Source organism: Mastigoproctus giganteus, chromosome 5 (genome assembly GCF_048544385.1).
Source record: "Mastigoproctus giganteus isolate SK-2022 chromosome 5, ASM4854438v1, whole genome shotgun sequence".
NCBI classification, from domain to species: domain Eukaryota; kingdom Metazoa; phylum Arthropoda; class Arachnida; order Uropygi; family Thelyphonidae; genus Mastigoproctus; species Mastigoproctus giganteus.
This window is the reverse complement of record NC_143579.1, coordinates 143831538-143855109: the sequence shown is the minus strand read 5'-3', so window position 1 is coordinate 143855109 and position 23572 is coordinate 143831538. Positions and strand designations below refer to the sequence as shown.

At 40.9% G+C, this 23572-nt stretch overlaps 1 protein-coding gene across 1 annotated transcript in view; it reads right to left on the bottom strand.

Moving 5' to 3' along the window:
* Positions 1-23572, bottom strand: part of LOC150085746 (ribonuclease H2 subunit A) — a 343664-nt gene that overhangs the window by 215536 nt on the left and 104556 nt on the right. The window contains exon 4 of the mRNA XM_090374677.1: positions 16067-16154. Within this exon, the coding sequence (XP_090230803.1) occupies positions 16067-16154 (88 nt within the window). The remainder of the gene's footprint in view (positions 1-16066; positions 16155-23572) is intronic.

Sequence of the window (23572 nt, the reverse complement as noted above, 5' to 3'; positions counted from 1 at the left end):
GGACGTCAACACCAGTTGACGTCCAGGGGGCTTCGACTAAATTCTGAAATTACAACTAACGCCATCTATCAAGAGAAAAACAAAACTTTTTATTTCGTAATACCATTTCCCACCAATCAGACCTGCTTCCATCCACGCAAATTTTGTTCAAATCTACTCCCAATACTGCTCTTCTTGCAAGCCATTTTTCAAAAAACTGCAAAGTGCTTCCATTGTGGCTCTGACCATCATTGTGTTGGACGTGAAACACTTGCCTTTCAGAGCTTTCTTCAGACTTGGATAAAAGAAGAAATCACACAGGGCTAAGTTCAGTGAATAAGGGGGATGTAGCAGAACCTCTGCACCTATGGCAGTGATCACTGCCTGCACAATACTAGCCATATGGGGCATTGTCTTGATGGAGAAACCACTTCACACTGGAAAGTTCTGTCACACCAGAATGTGGCCCTCCTACCGAGACACTCATTACCACACGCTTCATTCATCTCTAACTGTTTCCGATGCATTTAAGCCCCATCTGACACAATAACGAATAACATATTGCCGTTCAATCTGTATATCTGACATGATACTTGCTTCAAACACTTGCTTCTGACACACGCCGAAAAAAACTCTCTGAGCACAACACTAGCTTGACAAGTACTGGCATGTGCACAGTCTGCCCAGTAGCGATCAGGAAAAGTGCCTCTAGTGGCAGTTATGGAAAGTTTGCGTAGTAAACATAAAATATTGCACCTATCCGTGAATTAAATGATCACCTCTCATATATATAAAATAAATGAATTCAATCAGTGATAAATACTAAAAGGTATTTGTTTTTATTTTTTCAGTGTTACCATAGCATGCCACAAATCAGTAGCACTTTATAGCCAGGCACTACTGTGATACAGAATTCCTTTCAGTTCAGTTGTAGGTGTCCAAACCCTATGGAAATCAATATTTTGTATCAAAGTAACAATTTATTTTATTGGTTGCAGAACCACAAAACACCACAAGGGCTTTGAAAACCTTGATTTTGAGTCTGAAGAGGAAATTAGCAATTGTTTTTACCTCCAATGGATGTCTCATTCTTCGAGAAAGTTAAAGTTATTCTTAAAGCCAAAAACTGTATTTTGGGTTATTTAAAGCTGGAACTTTGTTCAAGAAAAAAATATGCACATAAAAATAAAGGCTTTGACATTAAAAATAAAACTTGATGATGTCATAATAACAGTGAAATCAAATCCCTCTTGCACCCAAGTTTAGGTGGCAAAAAAAAAAAACTTAATATGGCAGTTTCTAGAGTAATTGGAATTATGTCACAAAAAGTGTTGAGCTCAAATGTCCTTAATGTTTCATGTAAAGTTAAAAGGAGATGAAATAGAAATATGAAGGTGTGGAGTAAGCATTAGTGGTTTGGTTCAAACAGATATTTGTTCAGTTAGATGTACATAAGACTGGCCTTCAACAATTATTCTAAGTCATTTAGAAACAAACCATGATTGTGAAAGTGTAGATATCCTAAGTATATTACACGTTGCTATTTGTCATAATGTTGGTATGACAGTTGGATGAAGTGTATGAAACCTCTTAATAAAAATTCTTCGATAAAATCTAAACTAGGGCAGCTGGAGCTATTCATTTTAGCAACAGCAATATTAATTTCAGTTTGATGAAATGATCAGTGACAGCAATGGAAAAGTAAGTACAGTTATCAATATGAATTTTGAAATGCTCAGGAAGGTTATCTGGATTATCTGTAAGCAAGAGAACATCTAATATAGAATTAATGGTGTCGTGCCAAGTAGTGGTTTCAGTAGAGCTAGTCACAGAGCTATAGACAATGGGTGAATGGATCTTTTTCTGGGTTAGTCGATAAACAATTCCCAAGGAATCCTGATTATCTCAGGTGTTAATAAGTTCCTACAATAATCTGATTTTACAGTCACTGATGGTTTTAACATAGCGCCTTTTTATTGATGGGTAGTTCTGCACAAGGCAATCGACCTCAGAAGTTGGCCAACTCCTCCAGTGTTGTCGGAAGGCCTTCCAGCGACACTGCCATCGTAGGAGTGTTAGCTCTTGGTTCCACTATGGGGTAGGATGATTAGAGAGTACCATTTTCCTAGCAGCGTGGGAGCAGGCACGATATAGAAAGGATGCAAGATCAGTAGCAAAATAAGTATTCACAAAACCTAGAGTCAGAATGAAAATCAGAATTAACAGATGCTTCAATGTGATCCCACAGATTCTGCTTTAACGAGAAGCATTGAAGAATAGGAATAAATATATTGTCATTAGAAGTGAAAGAAAAGGTGATAGCTCAGTGGTCACTAGAGCAATGTTCAACCACAGACCAGTCAGCAATGAGGAAATATACTGAGAAGTGACAGTAATATCAACGTTGCTTCTCCATTTAAGGAACTAAAAGTGGAGGGCATACCCAGTTTATTTAGAACAGCAAGCTAACGAGACAACAAGTCCTCTAGCTGAAGACCCTTGGAATAAGTAGCACCAGAGAAGCAGAAACTAGATTTAGCATTGACAACCATGATTAACTAAACAAGAGTTCAAATAAGAGAAACATGATCCAGATAATACAGATGCTGAGCAATATCAGAGGTGGGTACGCAATAGAAGGACACAAGGAGGAATGAGCCAAATTAGCCTGAAACATTGATGCAGACCACAAATTGATTAGTTACACTAGTAATTATGACAACATTGAGAGTGTTATTCATTGCAATAATATCCGAATGATCTGATTGTATGACTCTTAAAAAAAAAAAACAGATATCCCAGCACCTTTCCAAAATGGCAGTATGGCTCTTGTAATGAGATTACATCAAAATGAACATCATCAGCATATTTGCACACCTCATCGGCAACAAGCCTGGAAAGTTGGCCATTCAGCTATAGTATCTTAAGATTAATGTAATTAATCTTATTTTTAATACTGCACAAGCATACCATTTCCTGTGCATGAAGATATTCTGGGCAGGTTGGATCCAAAATTGAGTGTTTATAGTTGCACTTTCTAGCTTGACAATTAGAAGAAGCAGGAGGATCAGCCCTACAGAACAGTCATTGATTGGATGCCCTTTCTAAGAGCAATGACCACATGTCGGAGCCCGGGCAACATATCTGAGACAACATATCTAGGCTGTGGACAAAGCCTAGACGTGTAAAACACTTTGTTACAACCACAAATAAATGGAATTTATGTGCAATCCAGCCCAGATAAAGACACGGCGAGTTTATAATAATTTTATAGAACCTAGGGGATAGTGGACACAGATTTTATTATTGGCCTTTGTGGTAAAATGGAAGACAAACTTCTTTCTTGACCTCCTCGAGGGAAAATCTAAAGTCACTCAGATTTTTGATATTCAGATCTTCCAAAATACCATCCATTGATGCTTCTTTGTCGGTGTCATATATTAATATCGCTGCATCAGCCTTCTTCGGTGGAGTAACAGTGATCCCCATCTTGGAAAGTGTAGGGAGTGAAGCAATCTTTGCAGTTGTTGCAACCTCTGAAACAGTTTCTATTATTACGCGTCAGGCACACAGCCTTAATCCTGACCTCCCAAAGGCTTTCTTTAAGCATTTAAGACACCACGCTGCACACCATTCTTTTCTTCTTTTCCTTGATCGGATTACTGTTTCAAAACTTCTGATGTCAATGTTTGCTGCTCCAATCGTGTTAGTGAAATTATTCTTGTAGGAATGGAATCCTTTATCTCACACTCAACTTTAAAATCTCGTCTTTTACCTAAACCTTGGTTTCCCAATAAATGTGCTAAGGCTGTTCAAGAGAAGAATGTTGCACATCGTAATTGGCTTGTTTCCAATTCTTCAGTTTCATTTTCTGCCTACACAATAATTGTAAAACAGTTATTAATCAGTCCAAACTAGATTTTGAACAGGCTAAGAGTAGAAAACTTCCTTCTTGCCCTAATGGTAGCTGGGCATTCTGGTCTCTTGCCAAAGCTATTGGTCGCAACTTTTGCCCACCTCTGTCAAAACCAGATGGTTCTTTGTCACTTCAGCCAAGGATAAAGCTGACCTGCTAGCTTTATCCTTGGCTGAAGATTTTGATGAATCTTGATGCTAAGAAAGCTCCAGGTCCCGATGGTACTTTACCGCCTTTTTTCACTTTCTTATTCCAAAGGTGTTTTTTCTTCTGCTTGGAAATTTGCTCATATCCAGCCAGTTCCTAAAAAAGGGCGACAAATCCCTCCCATCCAATTATCGTCCCATTGCAATTACTTCTACTCTTTCTAAAGTAATGGAGAAATCAATTAACCGCCAACTTTTAAACTACCTAGAAACCTTCCGTCTGATCAACGATCGCTAGTATGGATTCCGTCAGCTTGGATCCACTAGTGATATTCTAGGTTATGTTACCCATTTATGGACTAATTCAATGGAAAAGTTCTGTGAAATACAAGCAGTTGCTCTTGACATCTCAAATGCTTTCAATCATGTTTGACATAAAGGTCTTCTAAACAAGCTTCCATCTTATGGTTTGCCAACTGTTTTTTGTAATTGGTTATCCAGTTTTCTCTCTGATCGCTCACTGAGGGTGATGGTAGATGGCTCTCTCTTCTAACTTCTCCACTAATGCTGTCCTCCACTCTTTTCCTCTTGTATTTCTTTCCAATTCTTTCCTCCACGCTTTTCCTCTTCTATATTAATGACCTTCTTCCATTGACTGGAAATCCTATCCATAGTTTTTCCAATGATAGCACATTGCATTCCACTTTCCATTTTGAGAAACCTTGCCTTGCTCAATCAGCTTCAACTTCTCGAATATCTGCTACCAATTCTTTAAATGACGATCTCCAGGTAATTCTCCAGTGGAGCAAAGACAACTTGGTTGATTTCAATCCTTCTAAAACTCAGTCTTGTCTTATATTATATCTCGCGAAAAGGATTCTACTGCTCCTATGCTTATCTTTGGTGACATTCTGATTTCTAGGCAAGTTGACATATCTCTTTTAGGGATTACCCTGACTTCTAATCGCTCTTGGCACAAGCACATTACAAATATCGTTTCCTCTGCATCTAAAAACTTGGTTTTCTCTTTCGCTCTTGGCATTACTTTTCTTCCAAATGGCTGTTCACTCTGTACAAATCGCAAATCTGCCCTACCATGGAATATTGTTCCTACATCTGGGGCAGTGCCCCCCAAAACTTCTCTCAGATTTCTAGATTCCATTCAAAAGAGGGCAGTTAGGTTAATGACTCATCTCTAACAGACTCCACTCGCTGTCTCATAGACGTACTGTTTCTGCTGCATGCCTTTTCTACAGATACTTCCATGGGCACTAAATTGGCAAATTATAGAAGCCAATTCTTGTGAATTGGCTTCTATAATTCCCGCTCTCTCTTTCAAAACAGTCAAAACACGTGCTGCCACCAGCCAACATCCATTTGCTGTCCAACTTCACATCTTCTTCGTTTATTCATTCAACTGCCATTTTCTGGGACAACCTTCCATCATACATATTTCCTGAAAAATTGCAGTCTAGAGAAGTTCAAGTCTAATGTCAACAGATTTCTCTCATCTTCTCAACCTCCAACCCAAGCACAGTACTAAGTACTATAGGTTCTAATACCTCTCGTGTTTGGGTTTTCATAAAAAAAAAAAAAAAAAAAAAAAACATCATAACCAGTAGCTAAGAACGATCCTTTGGATGCTTTCAGGATTAGGAGATTTTGACTATGTTCCCTTTCGGTAGTCTGAAGAGAACCAGTCATTAATAAATCATTAGAAGCCAAATTAGGCTGTTGGTAAAAGAAAGTCCGTAGGTTTCTGGACAGCAGCAGCATAGCTTAGAGAGCTAGTAGAAAGAGAAAGTGACATGGACACATGCATATAGGAGTTGAAGAGATTTGGCTTTCCCTTTCCTTAAGTTGCACTTGTAGCTTCTCATTTTCAATTGTTAACCTGCTCACATGTTCCAACCCACTCCACTAGTGAAGCATATGTTAGTGGAGTGTTTAGTCCTTGCTATTCTCCCGAAATAAATAATATTCTAGACCTTTCCTACAGCAAGCTGTAGCCTCTCTTGGAGGAAATTCAGTGAAAGGGATAATGGTTGCAGATTTAGCCTTTGGTGGGGGTCTGTATCCACTTGAGGGTTATTTTCAGTAGTGGCACAAGGATTATTTATCACAGATTTGTCAATAGAAATTGCAAACTCAGTAGAATTACTTAGCTGTGATTCAGCATTATCAGGAGGAGTATCATGTGCACAGAATCAGTCTGTGATATCATCATTTCTATTTCAGCTGAATTCAAAGGAGTCAATCCAACACGTGGAAGAACATCACTGAAAGCCTATAGAATACAATCAGCTGCATGTTTGCCAAATCACAGTTGTCGACAGGCATCCCACAAGACACTGATCAAGGTCACATGTCATTCTCTGACCCACTATTTAAGCAGTCAACAATGGTCAAAAGCATGCACGAGCAAAGGCAGTAGAGAGCATAAGGAAGAACAGCGAATGCTTATCTTTAATCCACTGTTGTGACTGTAATTACCAAGCGCTTCCAGAAGTCAATATCCATGGGGTGGCCTTTATGAAAGCTGAATACCGTAACTTATACTTCGTAAAAAAAAAAAAAAAATTGCAGAGCACAACTTACAACCAACTGAACACAACCAGTCCCCCAAGTGGAACCTCAACAGTCAAATATGATGTTCTCTGGCCAGTACAGATAGGAAGCCAGGACAGGGATAAGGCGGAAATTATCCCATTGTATAAGGGAATAATCAGACCACATCTTGAGTACTGCACACAGATCCGGAAGCCTCATTTTAAGAAGGATATAGAGCTGTTGGAATGGGCACATAGAAGGGCAACAAGATTGGTAAGGGAACAAAGGGGTTCTTTTACCAGATGCAAATTGCAGCATTTGGAGAAGATTAGGCACCTGTCGTTGTTGTTGTTGTTGGCACATTGGCTTCTGTGCTAGGCACCTGTGAGGCGATCTGATCGATGTGTTTATGGCTTTGAATGACTGAGTAAATTCGATGCTGATAGGATTCTTCCTCTTGCGCAGACTATACATGAGGGGGCATAAATTCAAACTGAGGAAGAATGATTGTAGAATGCCAACTTCAGAACTCTTCATCCAGGGAAAATATGGAACCGATAAACCGGACCTGGACGTAAAATCGAAAAATCCAAGTACGCCTCTGAAAAAGGCTATAAATAACGATGACCCAATACTTATAGAGAATAACAAAGATTTGGACAGTAGCAACCACAGCAAAGAGAAAGGGCAAGCAATCCACAGCTACCAGATCATAGATGAAAACCCGACAATCTTCCAACAAGAAAATGTGACAGAAAAAGGGCAGGAAAAAAAAGAAACCCCACTGGACCCCAGACTGCCTGAAGGCACTGCACTGGAACAGTCTCTTATTCTAAGGACTACCCTAGAAAGCCTATTTAAAGATCAACGTAACAGGATTACGACTGCACTCCGGGGGGAAATAGTGGGATTATGGATGAAAATGGAGACAATCCTAGTCCAGACCAACTTGGAAAAAGAGGTTGCCTTAGCCAAACTTCAAGTCCATCAAAACAGTAGGGCAAAGGAAATGCTACAGCGCGTCCCTACCTACTCCCAAGCGCTGAGGACCAACCTAAACAAGCCAAATGAAAGCACCATTACAAATCGAACCACAACAGCCCAGAGAAAAACCCTCATACCAAAACAGCACCTAGTTGTACTAAAGCCAGCCTCTACAGAAACACACAAGACCAGTGAAGAAGTAAAGCAAACAATAGTAGAAAAACTGAAGGGTGACTTCAAGCATACTAAGATTAGATCTATTCGGAAAACAAGAAACGTAGGGGTGTTAATTGAAACTGAAACTGCAGAGGACATAAAAGGTATAATCAGCAACCCCAAAATTTCGACGCTGGGACTCCTAGCAGAGCCTCCTAGACGGAAAGGGCCATGCATCATTGTATTTGAGGTAGATAAAGAGACAGCACCTGAAGAATTAACAGAGGAAATATACTGCAAAAACTTGAAGCAGACACTCATGGAGGAAGAATCATGGCAACACATTATGCCAAAACATAAAACTAAATCCAGAAATGGAAATGCCATACATTGGATCATAGAGCTCTCAACAGCGGCTTGGAAATCTTTGAGCCAACAATCAAGAATCTATATAAACTGGGGCAGCCATCGTTTTCGTGAGCATGTGGCTGTTCCCAAATGCTACAGGTGCTGCCACTTTGGTCACACGACCCACACCTGTAAGCAAACACAGCCTACCTGTGGCCATTGTGCGGACATCGGACATGAATTCGCATTTTGCCCCAGGAAAGCAGAACCTGCAATTTGTGTGAATTGTAAAGAAACGAAGCTGCCATTTGATCACTCACTACAGGATAATAAGTGTCCAATCTACATAAAGGCCAAGAGGGATTTTTTTTTTTTGGTAGTTGTTGGCACATCAGCTTCTGTGGCCATAATGCACCTCCCAAGGTTTCTGCAGTACTTTGATCCAAGCCCAAGGTGGGATTAGTACCCGTGACCTTTGGGTTGCCAGGCAGGCACTTTACCCACCCGGCTAGCCCGGTCGACAGCTAAGAGTGCACAACAAAACAGAACCAACTATGGGGAATAACAGGAATCACTATAATCAAACAAAGATTAAATATGCACAGCACAATGCTCAGAGATCTAAGGCTGTTTCCGCACAAATGGCTAAAAAAAGAAAATTATGACATACTAATGCTGCAGGAGCCCTACACCTACAACAAAGAAGTAAAAGGCTGGTCACTCACACACTAGCAGGGCTTTTGTGGATTTATTGGATGATTGTTTTCTACATCAGCATGTTCGGGAGGCAACTAGAGGGAGTAATACTCTTGATTTGATTATCAGCAGTGATTCTTCATGCATTAAGAATCTGCAGATAAATGAACCACTAGGTGGCAGTGATCACAGTGTGCTGAAGTGGGATTTACTCAAAGAGGTAACTACCATTAGGGGTAAAGGGAAGGGTTATTGCTTCTGTAAAGGCGACTACGATGGACTGAGACAGTATTTAAATTCTATACAGTGGGACCAACTGATGATGTTACCAACTGCAAATTCAAAATGGGAAGCATTCAAAGAACTTATCTTGGAAGCTACTAGGCTTTACATACCTACTAAGAAATATTGTTCAAGGTTTAAGCCAAAATGGATGTCAGATGAACTAATGAAGCATACGGCAGAGAAGAAAAATGCATGGGATACTTACAAATTAACACATGACACAGAAGCCTATGATAGATACAAGTTGATATGCAACCAGGTTACAAAGGAGGTTAGGCAGGCGAAGGCAGATTACAAGAAATCCTTGGCAAGGGATGCAAAGAAAAACAGCAAAGAGTTCTTTACTTATGTAAACTCTAGAAGGAAGGGGATGAATCAGATTGGTCCACTTGATATTGATGGGTCAACTGTTGATGATCCTGCTCAGGTAGATAACAAACTAAATGAATATTTTGCTTCGACATTCACACATGAGGAGTTATTCAGCGAGGGGAATGCCAGAGGTGTATTCAACTCTAGCAGTAAGCTACAGAATCTTGAAATAACTGGGAGTAAAGTGGAGGAGAAACTGTTGAAGATAAACACAAGAAAGGCACCCGGGGTGGATGGGATCTATCCAGTTATATTAAAGGAGGCAGCAAAGGAAATAAGCAAACCCTTAGCCATAATTATGAGAGCTTCCTTGGACTCAGGGGAGGTACCCACAGACTGGAAATGTGCAAATGTGACCCCAATTCACAAAGGAGGATCAAAGGCTGACACAAGTAATTATAGACCTGTGAGCTTAACTTCTGTTCCAGGAAAATTAATGGAGGCACTGGTTAAAGAAGCACTGCAGGATCATTTAGACAAGACTTCAGTTACAGCTCGGATACAGCATGGGTTTGTTAAGGGGAGGTCTTGCCTGACCAATTTGATTGGATACTATGATGCAGTCACAAAAGAACTGGATGCAGGGAATAGCTTTGATATTATATACTTGGATCTTAGAAAGGCTTTTGATACTGTTGCACATGGAAGACTGCTACACAAATTGGAGCAGTGTGGCATTGGAGGCAAATTGCTGCTATGGATAAAGGGGTGGTTGAGGGGGAGAAGACAGAGAGTGGTAATCAATGGACACTGCTCGTCGTGGACTAATGTTATTAGTGGAGTCCCTCAGGGCTCAGTGTTGGGTCCATTATTGTTTTCTGTATTTATAAATGATATTGACGATGGTATATCAAGCTTAATGTCCAAGTTTGCAGACGATACAAAGGTTGGCAGGGTTGTCAAGGACACTACTGACACTATGCTGCTGCAACAGGATCTGGAAAGGTTGAGCAGATGGGCTGAGAGGTGGCAAATGAAGTTTAACATTGACAAATGTAAAGTACTACACATGGGAAACAGCAACCCCAGAGCAACGTATCAACTCTGTGGTACTACACTGACAGTGGTAGAGAATGAAAGGGACTTGGGGGTTGTTGTGCAGGCAGATATGAAGTTCTCTGAGCAGTGCAGACGGGCTGCAAGAGTAGCTCATGGAGTATTGTCAATGATATACAGGAATTTTTCCAGCAGGGATAAGGAGGTGATTATTCCCTTGTATAAGGCAATGGTCAGGCCACACCTAGAGTACTGTATACAGGTCTGGAGGCCTCATTTCAAGAAGGATGTAGAGCTGCTGGAGCGAGTACAGAGAAGGGCAACAAGATTAGTGAATGGAACAAAGGGGTGCTCTTACGAAGAAAGGCTTAAGTTTTGCAAATTACAGTGTCTGGAGACTAGGCACCAGCAAGGTGATCTGATAGAGGTGTATAAAGCCTTGAATGGTTTGAGCATGCTCAATGCTGATGAGATTCTTTCTCTAGCTCAGAATAATCACCTGAGAGGGCATAAATTCAAATTGAGGAAAGACAGATGTAGGATAGACGTGCGGAAATTTGCCTTTAGCCACGGGTGGTTGGTTGGTGGAACAGACTTCCATCCCTTGTAGTGGAGGTTGATAGCCTAAATAAGTTTAAGGCTCAGCTGCACAGGTAATTTGAACGAACAGAGGGGTGAAGTGGGTTTTTTTTTTTTTTTTTGGCTGATGCTGCATAAGCTTGCTTTCTTGCATCAAATGCCTCTACTAATGCTAATGGCTACCCTCTACATTACAAGATCATACAAGTTCATGGAGACAACCTGTGGGCTGCCATCGTTCTCCGGAATTCTGACCTATGTACAAAACTGGGCCATATGTGCCCATATAGCCTCGCCACTAGGGGAATTTTATGTCACCTCTATATATGCCCGTCCGGGAGAAGATATATTGCCCATGACAAGATATTTGCAAAATATCCAACTACAAATGCAGAATGCCAAACTCATAGTAGGAATGGATGCCAACTGTAGATCCCCTGCTTGGCACAGTGAAAGACCAGACCGTGGGTGTGCAAGAAATGGTCAGCGCCTGGAGGATTACATCTCCAACAGTAATCTAGCAGTTCTGAACAGACCTAATCAACCATCAACTTTCTCCAGCAAACTATGGGAGGCAAATATAGATGTAACTCTGGCCACTCGGTCGATTGTTGGGCATCTTTCCCCCGGGTGGTACAAGAACACTGGACTACCTCGGACCACAGAGTCCTAACCTTTGACCTCCACCACTCCCTCATAGCACAGTATCCACCTAGATTCCTCTCGCCAAGATATGCCATCCAAAAAGCAGACTGGAACTTATTCCAACAAACATTGATGGAAAAAGCCAGGAATTCGGACCCAAAATATCTCAATCCAGACCAACACCAACAAAAAGTAACGCAACTTATAACTGAAGCAGCAAACATGGCCATCAAGAAGAAGAAGCCCGTTCCCAAAGTGGTCCACTGGTGGTCACCAGAACTCCAGGCAATAAGACAGCGAGTGAATAATCGCAGATCTTGGCCCCCAAGCAGAGGATGACTTACTCAGACAGCAAAACTGGGAGGTCAGGAACCAATATACGGCTCAATTTAAAACAAGAAAGAGACACTCCTGGGAAGACCTTGTATCCACAGTGGGAAATGCAGACCCCTGGGGATTGGTATATAAAATTACCACCAGTAAATTCCCCAAGGGAGAAGTCATTGCTGCCACCTCAAGGGACATACACCAGATCCTGGCACTCTTCCATTAATAATATATTGGACCATATCCTCCTTCCTTCAACATTACCACACATGCACAAACAGAGAACTCTCTGTGAGGGGAATGATAAATACTCCACCCAGACAGTGGAGCCCCCTTTCCCGATAACAGAACTCAACATAGCTGCAGCCAAAATGCAAAACAGGAAAACTCCCGGCGAAGATCAAATAGAGCCGGAAATACTAAAAAAGGCAGTGGAAATTATACCGGATACTACATTAAACCTAGCATATCAATGCCTCACAGAGGGTTTCTTTCCAACTTCGTGGAAGACAGCCCGAGTCAGACTTATCCTGAAAAACCCCACTAAACCCCAGGACATGCCAGGTTCATATAGGCCAATCGCTCTGCTGTCAATGCTGAGCAAGCTCATTGAGCGACTCATCTATCACAGAATTGAAAACCGTTACCAGAATGCTCAATTGATGTCAAGAAACCAATTTGGTTTCAGGAGGGGATGCTCCACCACTGATGCCTCCACCACAGATCATCGATGCAATCAGAAACTGTAACAGGAAATATTTCCTCCTCGTCTCAATTGACTTCGCTGGAGCCTTTGACTCCCTCTGGTGGCCCAGTGTTCTGGCCAGGCTCCGACGGGCTGAAATCCCATCAAATCTATTTCGCTGCATGAAATCTTACCTGGAAAACTGAAGAATCACTGTCAGCACTCCCTTTACCTCTGTATCCAGACCCGTTTACAGGGGCTGCCCCCAGGGATCCTGGGGCTGCTCCTGTGGAACCTGGTGCTTGATGAGTTTTTAAACCTGGATGTTCCAAATGTCATTACACAGGCATACGCTGATGATCTGATTATGATGCTTCAAGCAGACAGCACGGCTCAACTGGAGGCCATAGGCAATCATGCCACACACATGCTACGGGATTGGGCCAAGAGGAATCTTCTAACGATCTCAACCGAAAAAACAAACTCAATACTCCTCAGGGGCTCTTGACTCTGGCAGATCTCCACTAATCAAAATAAATGGAGTGACCATCAAACTCAAACAGGAACTAAAATACTTAGGAATAATACTAGGCCGAAACTTGAACTTCACATCTCATCTCTGTTATCTCAGAACGAAAACAAGGAAGCTCTCGGCCCTGATAACCAAAATCACCAGGAGGGACTGGGGACTAAAGAAGAGGGCCCCTCCCTTCTATACAAAGCTCTCTTCATCCCTATCCTTGCCTATGGTGCAGGCGCCTGGTATCAGAAAGCAAACAGCAGTCAACAAGAAAAAGTTGGAGTCGATCCACTGATCCATACTATTGACAACAACAAGAGCCTGCTGCACTGTGAGCACCCATGCGCTCCAGGTCCTGGCGGGCTTACATCACCTGGATCTGGAGATTGTGCACTGTGGGCTGCTACACCAACATTCAAAAGGAAGAACCACAACTTATCTAGGTTACACAACAGATCCACAGAAAAGCAAATCCTCAGAAAATAAGAGGTTATCGGAACACCTGCAATCTATCTGGCAAAATAGATGGAATCTTACCACAAAAGGGCAAGTCACCAAAAAATTTATACCCGATGTCAGCAGGGTATATCCTATTTCCCCGTCCTGGTTTTCCTGGCTTGCACACCACCTTCCTTCTTACAGGCCACGGCTCCTTCAGAGGGAACTCCACGAGCTGGGAATCTCCGACAACCCGAGCTGTAACTGCGGTCAGGAGGAAGCCTGGGGACATCTTATCCATGACTGTGACAACTATGAGGACCTCAGATGTCAGCTATATACACGCATCAACTCCTTGCTAAAAGACCGAGAAGAAATAATATTGCAAAAAGAAGATAATTACCGGGCTTTCACCGTCTTTGCCCGCAAACTCTTTGAAACACAAAGATCCCTACCACATCATCATCACTAACCTATGAAAACACAAACGTAACTATCTGAGATGACTGCGAAACTCTAAACTAGTGACCACCTGAAGCAGATAACAACACATGAACGTAACAAACTGGACCTGACTTCTGGACTTGGACCGCCACCGGACCAATGCAAAGACGAAGATTGCAACTTGGACTCGGACCTTGAAGATTGCATCTTATGATGCCATACAGCCATATAGTGCCCCGGCTCTGTCTAGCCTGCTTTTTACTCCTCTTTCCCTAGCGCGGGGGGGCTGTCTCCTCCCCTCCCGCTACCCCTCTTTCTCCTCTGGTGGGGCATGGGCATGCCCCACTATTTCAACAGGGGTCATCTTCCCTATAGACCCCTTACTTCCAATTTCCAACCCCCCAGTCTTCCACCCCCTTCCATCTCATCTCTTTCTCCTTACAACAGCACCTGCCCTACACGTACAAATCTAAAACACCAAATTTCATGCCCGACCTATTAGGAAATCTTATCACCTCCAGCGCTTATCCCTTATAGCCCCTCTAAGTAGCGTATAATGTACCATCTGTGCCCAAAAGAAAAGAAGAATTTTTATTTTAATTATTTTTTATTTATTTATTATTTATATATATATATATATATATTCTTTTTTTTTTTAGGTCCTAGCCACTGAAATCTCAGGAAAATAGATGGTAGGACCTGTCAGAGCAAACTTTAAGGGAACACCTGGCTGGCCTCCACGTGGCGGAGTACGTAAACAACAGGTCCCATCTGGGGCCTGGCGGCTAACAAGCCAGAGGAACAAGGGGCACAACACATTACACAACACATGACCCACACACTTTTACACCTCTGGCCTTGACAGCGTACTGTCCTCGATACAAAGAATATACGCAGAGATGGTGCCGTTAGACCCAAAAATACTCTGTACTGTACTGTACTGTAGAATGCCAATGCAAAATAGGAACACCCCAAACATCTGATCCTTACCTAACTGGCCAACCGATCTTAACCTGGGTAGAATCAACTGGTCTACAGGCCGCCTGATTCGTCAGTGGCAACTTACACACGGCTCTCTTGCTGTGTCTTATTTATCCTCCTCCATGGGTTCCCCTTTCATCTGATGGTGCTTATTGCTCCACTGATAACCTGGAGGATGCCTTCGCCTACATCCTCCATATTTCTAGCTATACCCTCCTTTCTTCGTACACTTTGTACTTCCCCGACTATACTTTTTTTTTTTTTTTGCCTCCATCCAGGATGCTCTGGCGACCCTGGCAAAGACAAGCCAGAGAATAATGAGCAGCCTGGCTACCTCCTAGTGGTGTGTGCGGGCAACATAGAGTCTCACCATAGACCCTGCGGCCAAATGCCAGGACACACAACAGAACCTAACGCAATATGTCATATACAACACACAACACTTTTCTGGCATTTAGCTTAGTACTGTATTTCTTCACAGCGTACATATGGTGCAGATGTGGAAAACCACAGGTGGCACCTGACCCTAATACTATACACACTATGTAGAATGGTTTTAGATGTGTGGAAGTTTGCCTTCAGCCAACGGGTGGCTGATTGTGGGAAACAAGCTTCCACTCGTTGTGGAATTGGACAATCTGAACAAATTCAAAGAAGAACTAGACAAACTTTTGGAGGGGACGGATAGGTGATTTTTTTTTTTTTTTTGACTGATGCTAAATAAGCTTGCTTTCTTGCATCATTTGCTGAAGATTTTTCTATTGCTCATCTATAGCACAAACTATCCTGCTAAGGTTGAACAACTGCAAACTTCAATTACCAAGTTCAAGTTTTCGCGGCTTCCACTCCACAGGGTACAACACACATGTTGTGTTATAGAATTCTAAAAGCCTAACTTTGAGTATAGTATTCAATACATAATAAGGAAAAAAAAAAAAAAGGGTCTTATAAGCAAACCACAATAATAAAACTTAAGGCAGGAGACCCAACAAATAATTGTTATTATTACAGTTACTAACCTCATGTATTTTGACTCCATGGCTCCGACTCTTTTGTATGAGTGCTACAGCAGAATCCTGAGATAACGAATTCAAGTTGTATTTATGCCTATTAAAAATTAAGCTTTTTACTGAACTTTAAAAAAAAAACATTTTTCAAATATCAGAAGTTATTTCAAACAGAGAAATTTCAGACAATCACAAAAGATAAGCATTCAGTTATAAAAACTTGAACTGATAAAGTTTATTTTTTACTTCTTGTTTTTTAAACACCTGCATGCAAAGAAAAACTTATTCAGGTTAGTGGGCACAGTATTTTAAACAAAAGTATGACTAACAACAAATAATATGCAAAGACAGTAAGTTTATTTTGTAACAGCTCAGCAATTGGATCCTATCTCATTCCAATCGTTCAACTAAGCAATTGCAATGAGATAGGATCCTGATGAATGACAGTTATATCTCAATTATACTTTTTCTTCAGCTTCACTTTTGAGGGCTTTGTGTGATTCTTATTCTTTTCACATTAAACTATAAGGTTTTCAAGGGTATGGATGTTTTCTGCTTTTCCTAATCTCAGTATACATTAAACTATAAGGTTTTCAAGGGTATGGATGTTTTCTGCTTTTCCTAATCTCAGTATTTTTCACCACCTTTCGCCAGACAAAAACCTTTCTACAGCAATGCATATTAGTCTTCTGATGTTACTGTATTGTCTCACCTGATGAGGGTCAATTTACACATTTATATGTTAATGTGTACCGTATCAGTGCCATTTTTAATGTCAGAAGACATTAAAAATGTGAAATTCATACTAAATCAATTACAACCATGCTCTCTCTCTCTCTCATCTCTCACCCCAGGGGCTCATATCCGGTGAGTATGGGCTTGCCACACCCAGGGTCCTGAGCTGGATATCATCATTCTTTTCTTTATTGGTGAATTCCTTCTACTTCTAACTCTTGTTGTTCTCTCTCACTCTCTCAGGTAATTCAAAAAAAATTTTTTTTGGCTGGTGCAGCATCTCAGAACTCTTACTCTTAGGGCCATTAGTAGCAAAATGAACAACAATATCATCTTTTGTGCCCTTAAAAGATGATATCTGCCCTACAACATCATCAACTTTCGCGTCTGGAAGGCATACCCTGGTCTTGTTTCACCTATCCATTTTGCATAATATATTCCTCGTATCCCTTACAATAGAGTCACCAACAATAACTACTTCCTGTGGGACCAGCGGTTTCTGCCTTGGAGATTGCCACTGTGTTGCCTGATGCACAGGAGTGAGCTCTGGCATTGAGTTCGGCAGCTGAGAGCTTGATGGGCCTCTCATATTATTTGTCCCAGTTGATCCGATCCTGGTAAATCAAGAGTCTGCTACTTCTGAGAATTCTATTGATGGATAAATGTATTGTCTTTTCATAGTTTTTAAATAAAGGCTCTACAGTGATATATATATATTTTTTATTTTCATTCATCATCATCATCAGCTATTTTCAATCTACTGCAGGATGAGGGCCACACCCGCAACTTTCCAGTTCCTTCTGTTTTGCGCAAAGGCCATTCATTTACTACCCATAAATTTGTGAATTTCATCTGTCCATCTCCATCGTTGTCTTCCAAGTTTTCTTCTACCACTTTTGGGTACCATTCTGTTATTTTCTCAATCCATCTGTCATGATCTCTTCGAGCTATGTGTCCTGCCCAAGACCATTTTAGTTCTTTAGTTTTAATAAAAATATCCTTTACTCGAGTTTGCTGCCTAATCCCTGTGTTTCTCTTCTAATCTAACAGTCTGCTTCCTAATAAAATTCATTCCATCCTTTGCTATAGCTTCTCTTATATCATCTTCTCAGGACGAGAACAAGAGTATCCTGTGTGGACGTACATTTTTGCCGCTCCTGGAACAGAGAAGTTTTTTCTGATTTATTAGCTTAAATTGGCGTATTAATTTTTTTCTAGAGTAGTTTTATATTCTTATTTACGATACTTAGATTAAAGTTACTTAGATAGAGATTTTGTAGGAATTACTTAGTTTTATTACTTAGTTATATTACTTAGTATCAGAAAGGGTATCAAATCCACGTGTTTACCATTCGTAACTGCGCCATTGTAACGCAATACAAAATATCTCGAAATAGATAGCATAAGCTTAATATAGTATAGTATAGTACATAATATTGTCAATTAATCAGATAATTAATCTTGTTCAACTTCATTGTCAATTAAATTGTACTTTTAATTATACATATAACGACTTGGGTTACGTAACATAAAAATTTAGTAAAAAATAAATAATTAATACTTAACTTGATACGGAAGTTATATAAAGGGATTTCATAGATAAAAGTCAATACAGAAACATAAATATAGCTTTATAACTGTGTTGAGATATAAGTTTAGGGTTTTAATTTTGTACTGAAATTGAAATTTTATTGAAATTAAATCGAAATCATGACTCTGACCAGAGCAGCAAAGCAAAAGGCTCAAGCTAATGGGAGTGCTGTGGCTCAGGGGAGAACTGAGGGGGGCAGTTGCCCTCTGAATCACAACCTATTAAAATGCACTACTTGCTTGATGTTTGTGGAGCAGTCGGGTACGGGACATGATACTGCCATGGGGGATGTCTTTGTGTGTGCGCGCGATGCAAGGAGTGTAAGGAAATCAGGCGACAACTCAGCATTGTTATGGGCCTATATGAGAGCTTGAAGGACAGGGTGGATGCCCTCGAAGGATTAAAAGTGAGGGGCAAATCAAGCTCTCAGCTGCCCACACCAATGCCAGAGCTTGCACTTGGTCATCGCGCAACACAGCGGCAGCCCCCAGGGCAGAATGCGCTGGTCCCAAAGGAACTAGTAGTTCTTGGTGACTCTATTGTCAGGGAAACGTGCTTTGTAAAAAGGATAGGTGGAACAGGACCAGGGTATGTCTACCAGGGGTAAAAGTTGATGACATTGTAGAGCGGATATCATCCTTTAAGGGCACAAAAGGTGATATAATTGTACACGTTGACACTAATGATATTAAGAGTAGGAGACCGGCAGAATTACTTAACAAGTACAGGTCACTGTTGAAAAAAAGCCGTGAATTAGGGTTGAATTTGAAAGTGTCTGCAATTCTGCCCAGACAGGATAGAAGGGAGTATATGATGAGAGCCCTGTCGATCAATTCGGCCCTGGAAGGACTGTGCAAGGCTCAAGGGATAGAATTTTTTTCAGCCTGGTCTGTACTTGTTAACAGGAGAGGCTGCTTCTACAGGGATGGGATACACTTAAATAGAAAGGGTGCAAGAATGTTTGCTGATGCTATCGAGGCAGTGTTAGGTGGGTCGGAAAACTGCTAGATTGGGAGGACTAATAGATTAACAGTAGCCACTGGCAGAGGTAAAAGTGATTCTTGCACTGCTTCTATTGGAATGAGCCGCAGACTGGAAAATAAGATGCAGGATATTTCAGAGACTGCTGGGAATCATTGGGGTACAAATAAACACATAGGTTGTGTTAGGGTAGCTAAGAAAAAGAACAGGTGCATGTATACTTGTGTGTACACCAATGCTAGGAGTTTAGTAAATAAATTTGATGAATTTGAGGTATTGCTCAAAACATCAAAGACAGATATTGTGGGGATTTCAGAGACGTGGTGTCACACAGATATAAGGAATGCAGAACTGGAATTTGGGAACTACAATGTCTACAGAAAGGATACACAGGATAGGAAGGGAGGAGGGGTTATGCTATTAGTTAAGAAATACATAAAATCCAAGGAAGTGAAGCCAGTCGACATTGCTGGACAGTGCAGTTTTGAGTCAGTTTGGTGTGACATAAGCATTGGGAGATCAAAATTGAGAGTAGGAGTGTGCTATAGGCCTAATGACTCTGATGAGTATAATAAGAAACTGTACGGGGAAATAGAGTGGGCCAGTAAATCAGAGAGTCTTATTATGGGGGATTTTAATTTCCCAGATATTGACTGGAATTTGGGAGCTAGTCACTCACACACTAGCAAGGCTTTTGTGGATTTATTGGATGATTGTTTTCTATATCAGCATGTTCAGGAGGCAACTAGAGGGAGTAATACTCTTGATTTGATTATCAGTAGTGATTCCTCATGCATTAAGAATCTGCAGGTAAATGAACCACTAGGTGGCAGTGATCACAGTGTGCTGAAGTGGGATTTACTCAAAGAGGTAACTACCATTAGGGGTAAAGGGAAGGGTTATTGCTTTCGTAAAGGCGAATACGATGGACTGAGACAGTATTTAAATTCTATACAGTGGGACCAACCTATGATGTTACCAACAGCAAATTCAAAATGGGAAGCATTCAAAGAACTTATCTTGGAAGTTACTAGGCTTTACATACCAACAAAGAAATATTGTTCAAGGTTTAGGCCTAAGAGGATGTCAGATGAACTAATGAGACATTTGGCAGAGAAGAAAAATGCATGGGAAAAATACAAATTAACACGTGACACAGAAGCCTATGGTAGATACAAGTTTATCTGTAACCAAGTTAGAAAGGAGGTTAGGCAGGCGAAGGCAGATTACGAGAAATCTTTGGCAAGGGATGCAAAGAAAAACAGCAAAGAGTTCTTTACTTATGTAAACTCTAGAAGGAAGGGGATGAATCAGATTGGTTCACATGATATCGAAGGATCAACTGCTGATGATCCTGCTCAGGTAGCTAATAAACTGAATGACTATTTTGCATCGACATTCACACATGAGGAGTTATTCAGCGAGAGGAATACCAGAGGTGTATTCAACTCTGGCAGTAAGCTAGAGAATCTTGTAATAACTGAGAGTAAAGTGGAGGAGAAATTGTTGAAGATAAATACAAGAAAGGTATCTGGGATGGATGGGATCTATCCAGTTATATTAAAGGAAGCAGCAAACCCTTAGCCATAATTATGAGAGCTTCCTTGGACTCAGGGGAAGTACCCATGGACTGGAGATGTGCAAATGTGACTCCAATTCACAAAGGAGGATGAAAGGGCGACACAAGTAATTATAGACCTGTTAGTTTAACTTCTGTTGTTGGAAAATTAATGGAGGCACTGGTTAAGGAAGCACTGCAGGATCATCTAGACAAGACTTCAGTTATAGCTCAGACACAGCATGGTTTTGTTAAGGGGAAGTCTTGCCTGACCAATTTGATTGGATACTATGATGCAGTCACAAAAGAACTGGAGGCAGGGAATAACTTTGATATTATATACTTGGATCTTAGAAAAGCTTTTGATACAGTTGCACATGGAAGACTGCTGCACAAATTGGAGCAGTGTGACATTGGAGGCAAATGCTGCTATGGATAAAGGGGTGGTTGAGGGAGAGAAGACATTGAGTGGTAATCAATGGACACTGCTCATCGTGGACTAATGTTATTAGTGGAGTCCCTCAGGGCTCAGTGTTGGGTCCATTATTGTTTTCTGTATTTTTAAAGGATATTGATGATGGTATATCAAGCTTAATGTCCAAGTTTGCAGATGATACAAAGGTTGGCAGGGTTGTCAAGAACACTACTGACACTATGCTTCTGCAACAGGATCTGAAAAGGTTGAGCAGATGGGCTGGGAGGTGGCAAATGAAGTTTAACATTGACAAATGTAAAGTACTACATATGGGAAACACCAACCCCAGAGCAACATATCAACTCTGTGGTACTACACAGTGGTAGAGAATGAAAGGGACCTGGGGGGTGGTTGTGCAGGCAGATATGAAGTTTTCTGCGCAGTGCAGACGGGCTGCAAGAGTAGCTCATGGTGTATTGTCGATGATATATAGGAATTTTTCTAGCAGGGATAAGGAGGTGATTATTCCCTTGTATAAGGAAATGGTCAGACCGCACCTACAGTACTGTATACAGGTCTGGAGGCCTCATTTCAAGAAGGATGTAGAGATGCTGGAACGAGTACAGAGAAGGGCAACAAGATTAGTGAATGGAACAAATGGTTGCTCTTACGAAGAAAGGCTTACGTTTTGCAAATTACAGTGTCTGGAGACTAGGCACCGGCGAGGTGATCTGATAGAGGTGTATAATGCCTTGGATGGTTTGAGCATGCTCAATGCTGATGGGATTCTTCCTCTAGCTCAGAATAATCACCTGAGAGGGCATAAATTCAAATTGAGGAAAGCCAGATGTAGGATAGACGTGAGGAAATTTGCCTTTAGCCAGAGGGTGGTTGGTTGCTGGATTAGACTTCCATCCCTTGTCGTGGAAGTTGATAGCCTAAATAAGTTTAACGCTCAGCTGGACAGGTATTTCGAACGAACAGAGGGGTGAAGTGGAAGTGGTTATTTTTTATTTATTTATTTATTTGGTTTTTTTTTTGCTGATGCTGTATAAGCTTGCTTTCTTACATCAAATGCCTCTATTAATGCTAATGCTAACATCTCTAGCTCCTCTTCCATTTTTTGAGTGCCCAAGTTTTACTTCCATAAGTCATGGAAGAGAGTATACATTGGTTCATTATTTTACATTTCAGACAAATTGGGATATTGCTTCTCAGTAAGTGACTATATTTCCTGAATGCTCTCTATCCAAATATTTTCCTTCTCTTGACTAAGCCATTTATCATTATTACAGCTAATTACTTGTCCCAGATAAGTATATGAAATCAACTTTTCAATTACTGCTCCTTCAATCATTATATAACCCCAGGGGCTCACATCTGGTGAGTATGAGCTTAGCACACCCAGGGTCCTGAGCTGGATATCATCATCATTCTTTTTTTCGATGATCCCCTTCTACTTCTCTCTCCCTCGCTTACAGTAATTCAGAATTTTTTTTTTTTTTTCCCTTGTGCAGCATAAGCCTCAGGCTTCCTTGCACCATATGGCTAATAATAATAATAATATCCCTTTCTGTGGCATACTTGTTCATCATTACTTTTGTTTTAGCCATATTCATCTTTATTCTGAAATCCTTATTACCTCTGCATAACCGATTAAGATTTTCCTCTAATTCTTTGGGATCTTGGCTTGTGACTACAATGTCATCTGCAAATCGTAAATGGTGGAGGGTGACTCCTTCCTGCAACAAGACTAATCTTCTGAAAGCTTCCTCAAGGGCAGCAGTAAACAATTTTGAAGATATTGTGTCTCCTCATCGAACACCTTTCTCAATTTTAAATTTGCTGTCTAGTCTAATAAAGCAGGTAGTGTTTTCATATAATTTCTTCAAAATCACAATAGCATTAGCATTGGTAGAGGCATACGATGCAAGAAAGCAAGCTTATTCAGCATCAGCCAAAAAAAAAAAAAAAAAAACACACCAGTCCCATTTCACCCCTCCATTCATTTGAAAATATGGGGTATCTATGCCTTCTCTTTCCAGTGCTCAAAACATTGCTTATGCTGTATGGAGTCAAATGCCTTTCCATAATCCATAAAGTTCACATGTAATGGTGTTTCATATTCATTTGCTTTCTCCATTAACTGTGATATTACGCGAAAGTGATCCACAGTTGACAATTCTGTCCTAAAGCCAGTGTGCTCTTTTGGTTGATTCTCATCAACTATTCTTTCTA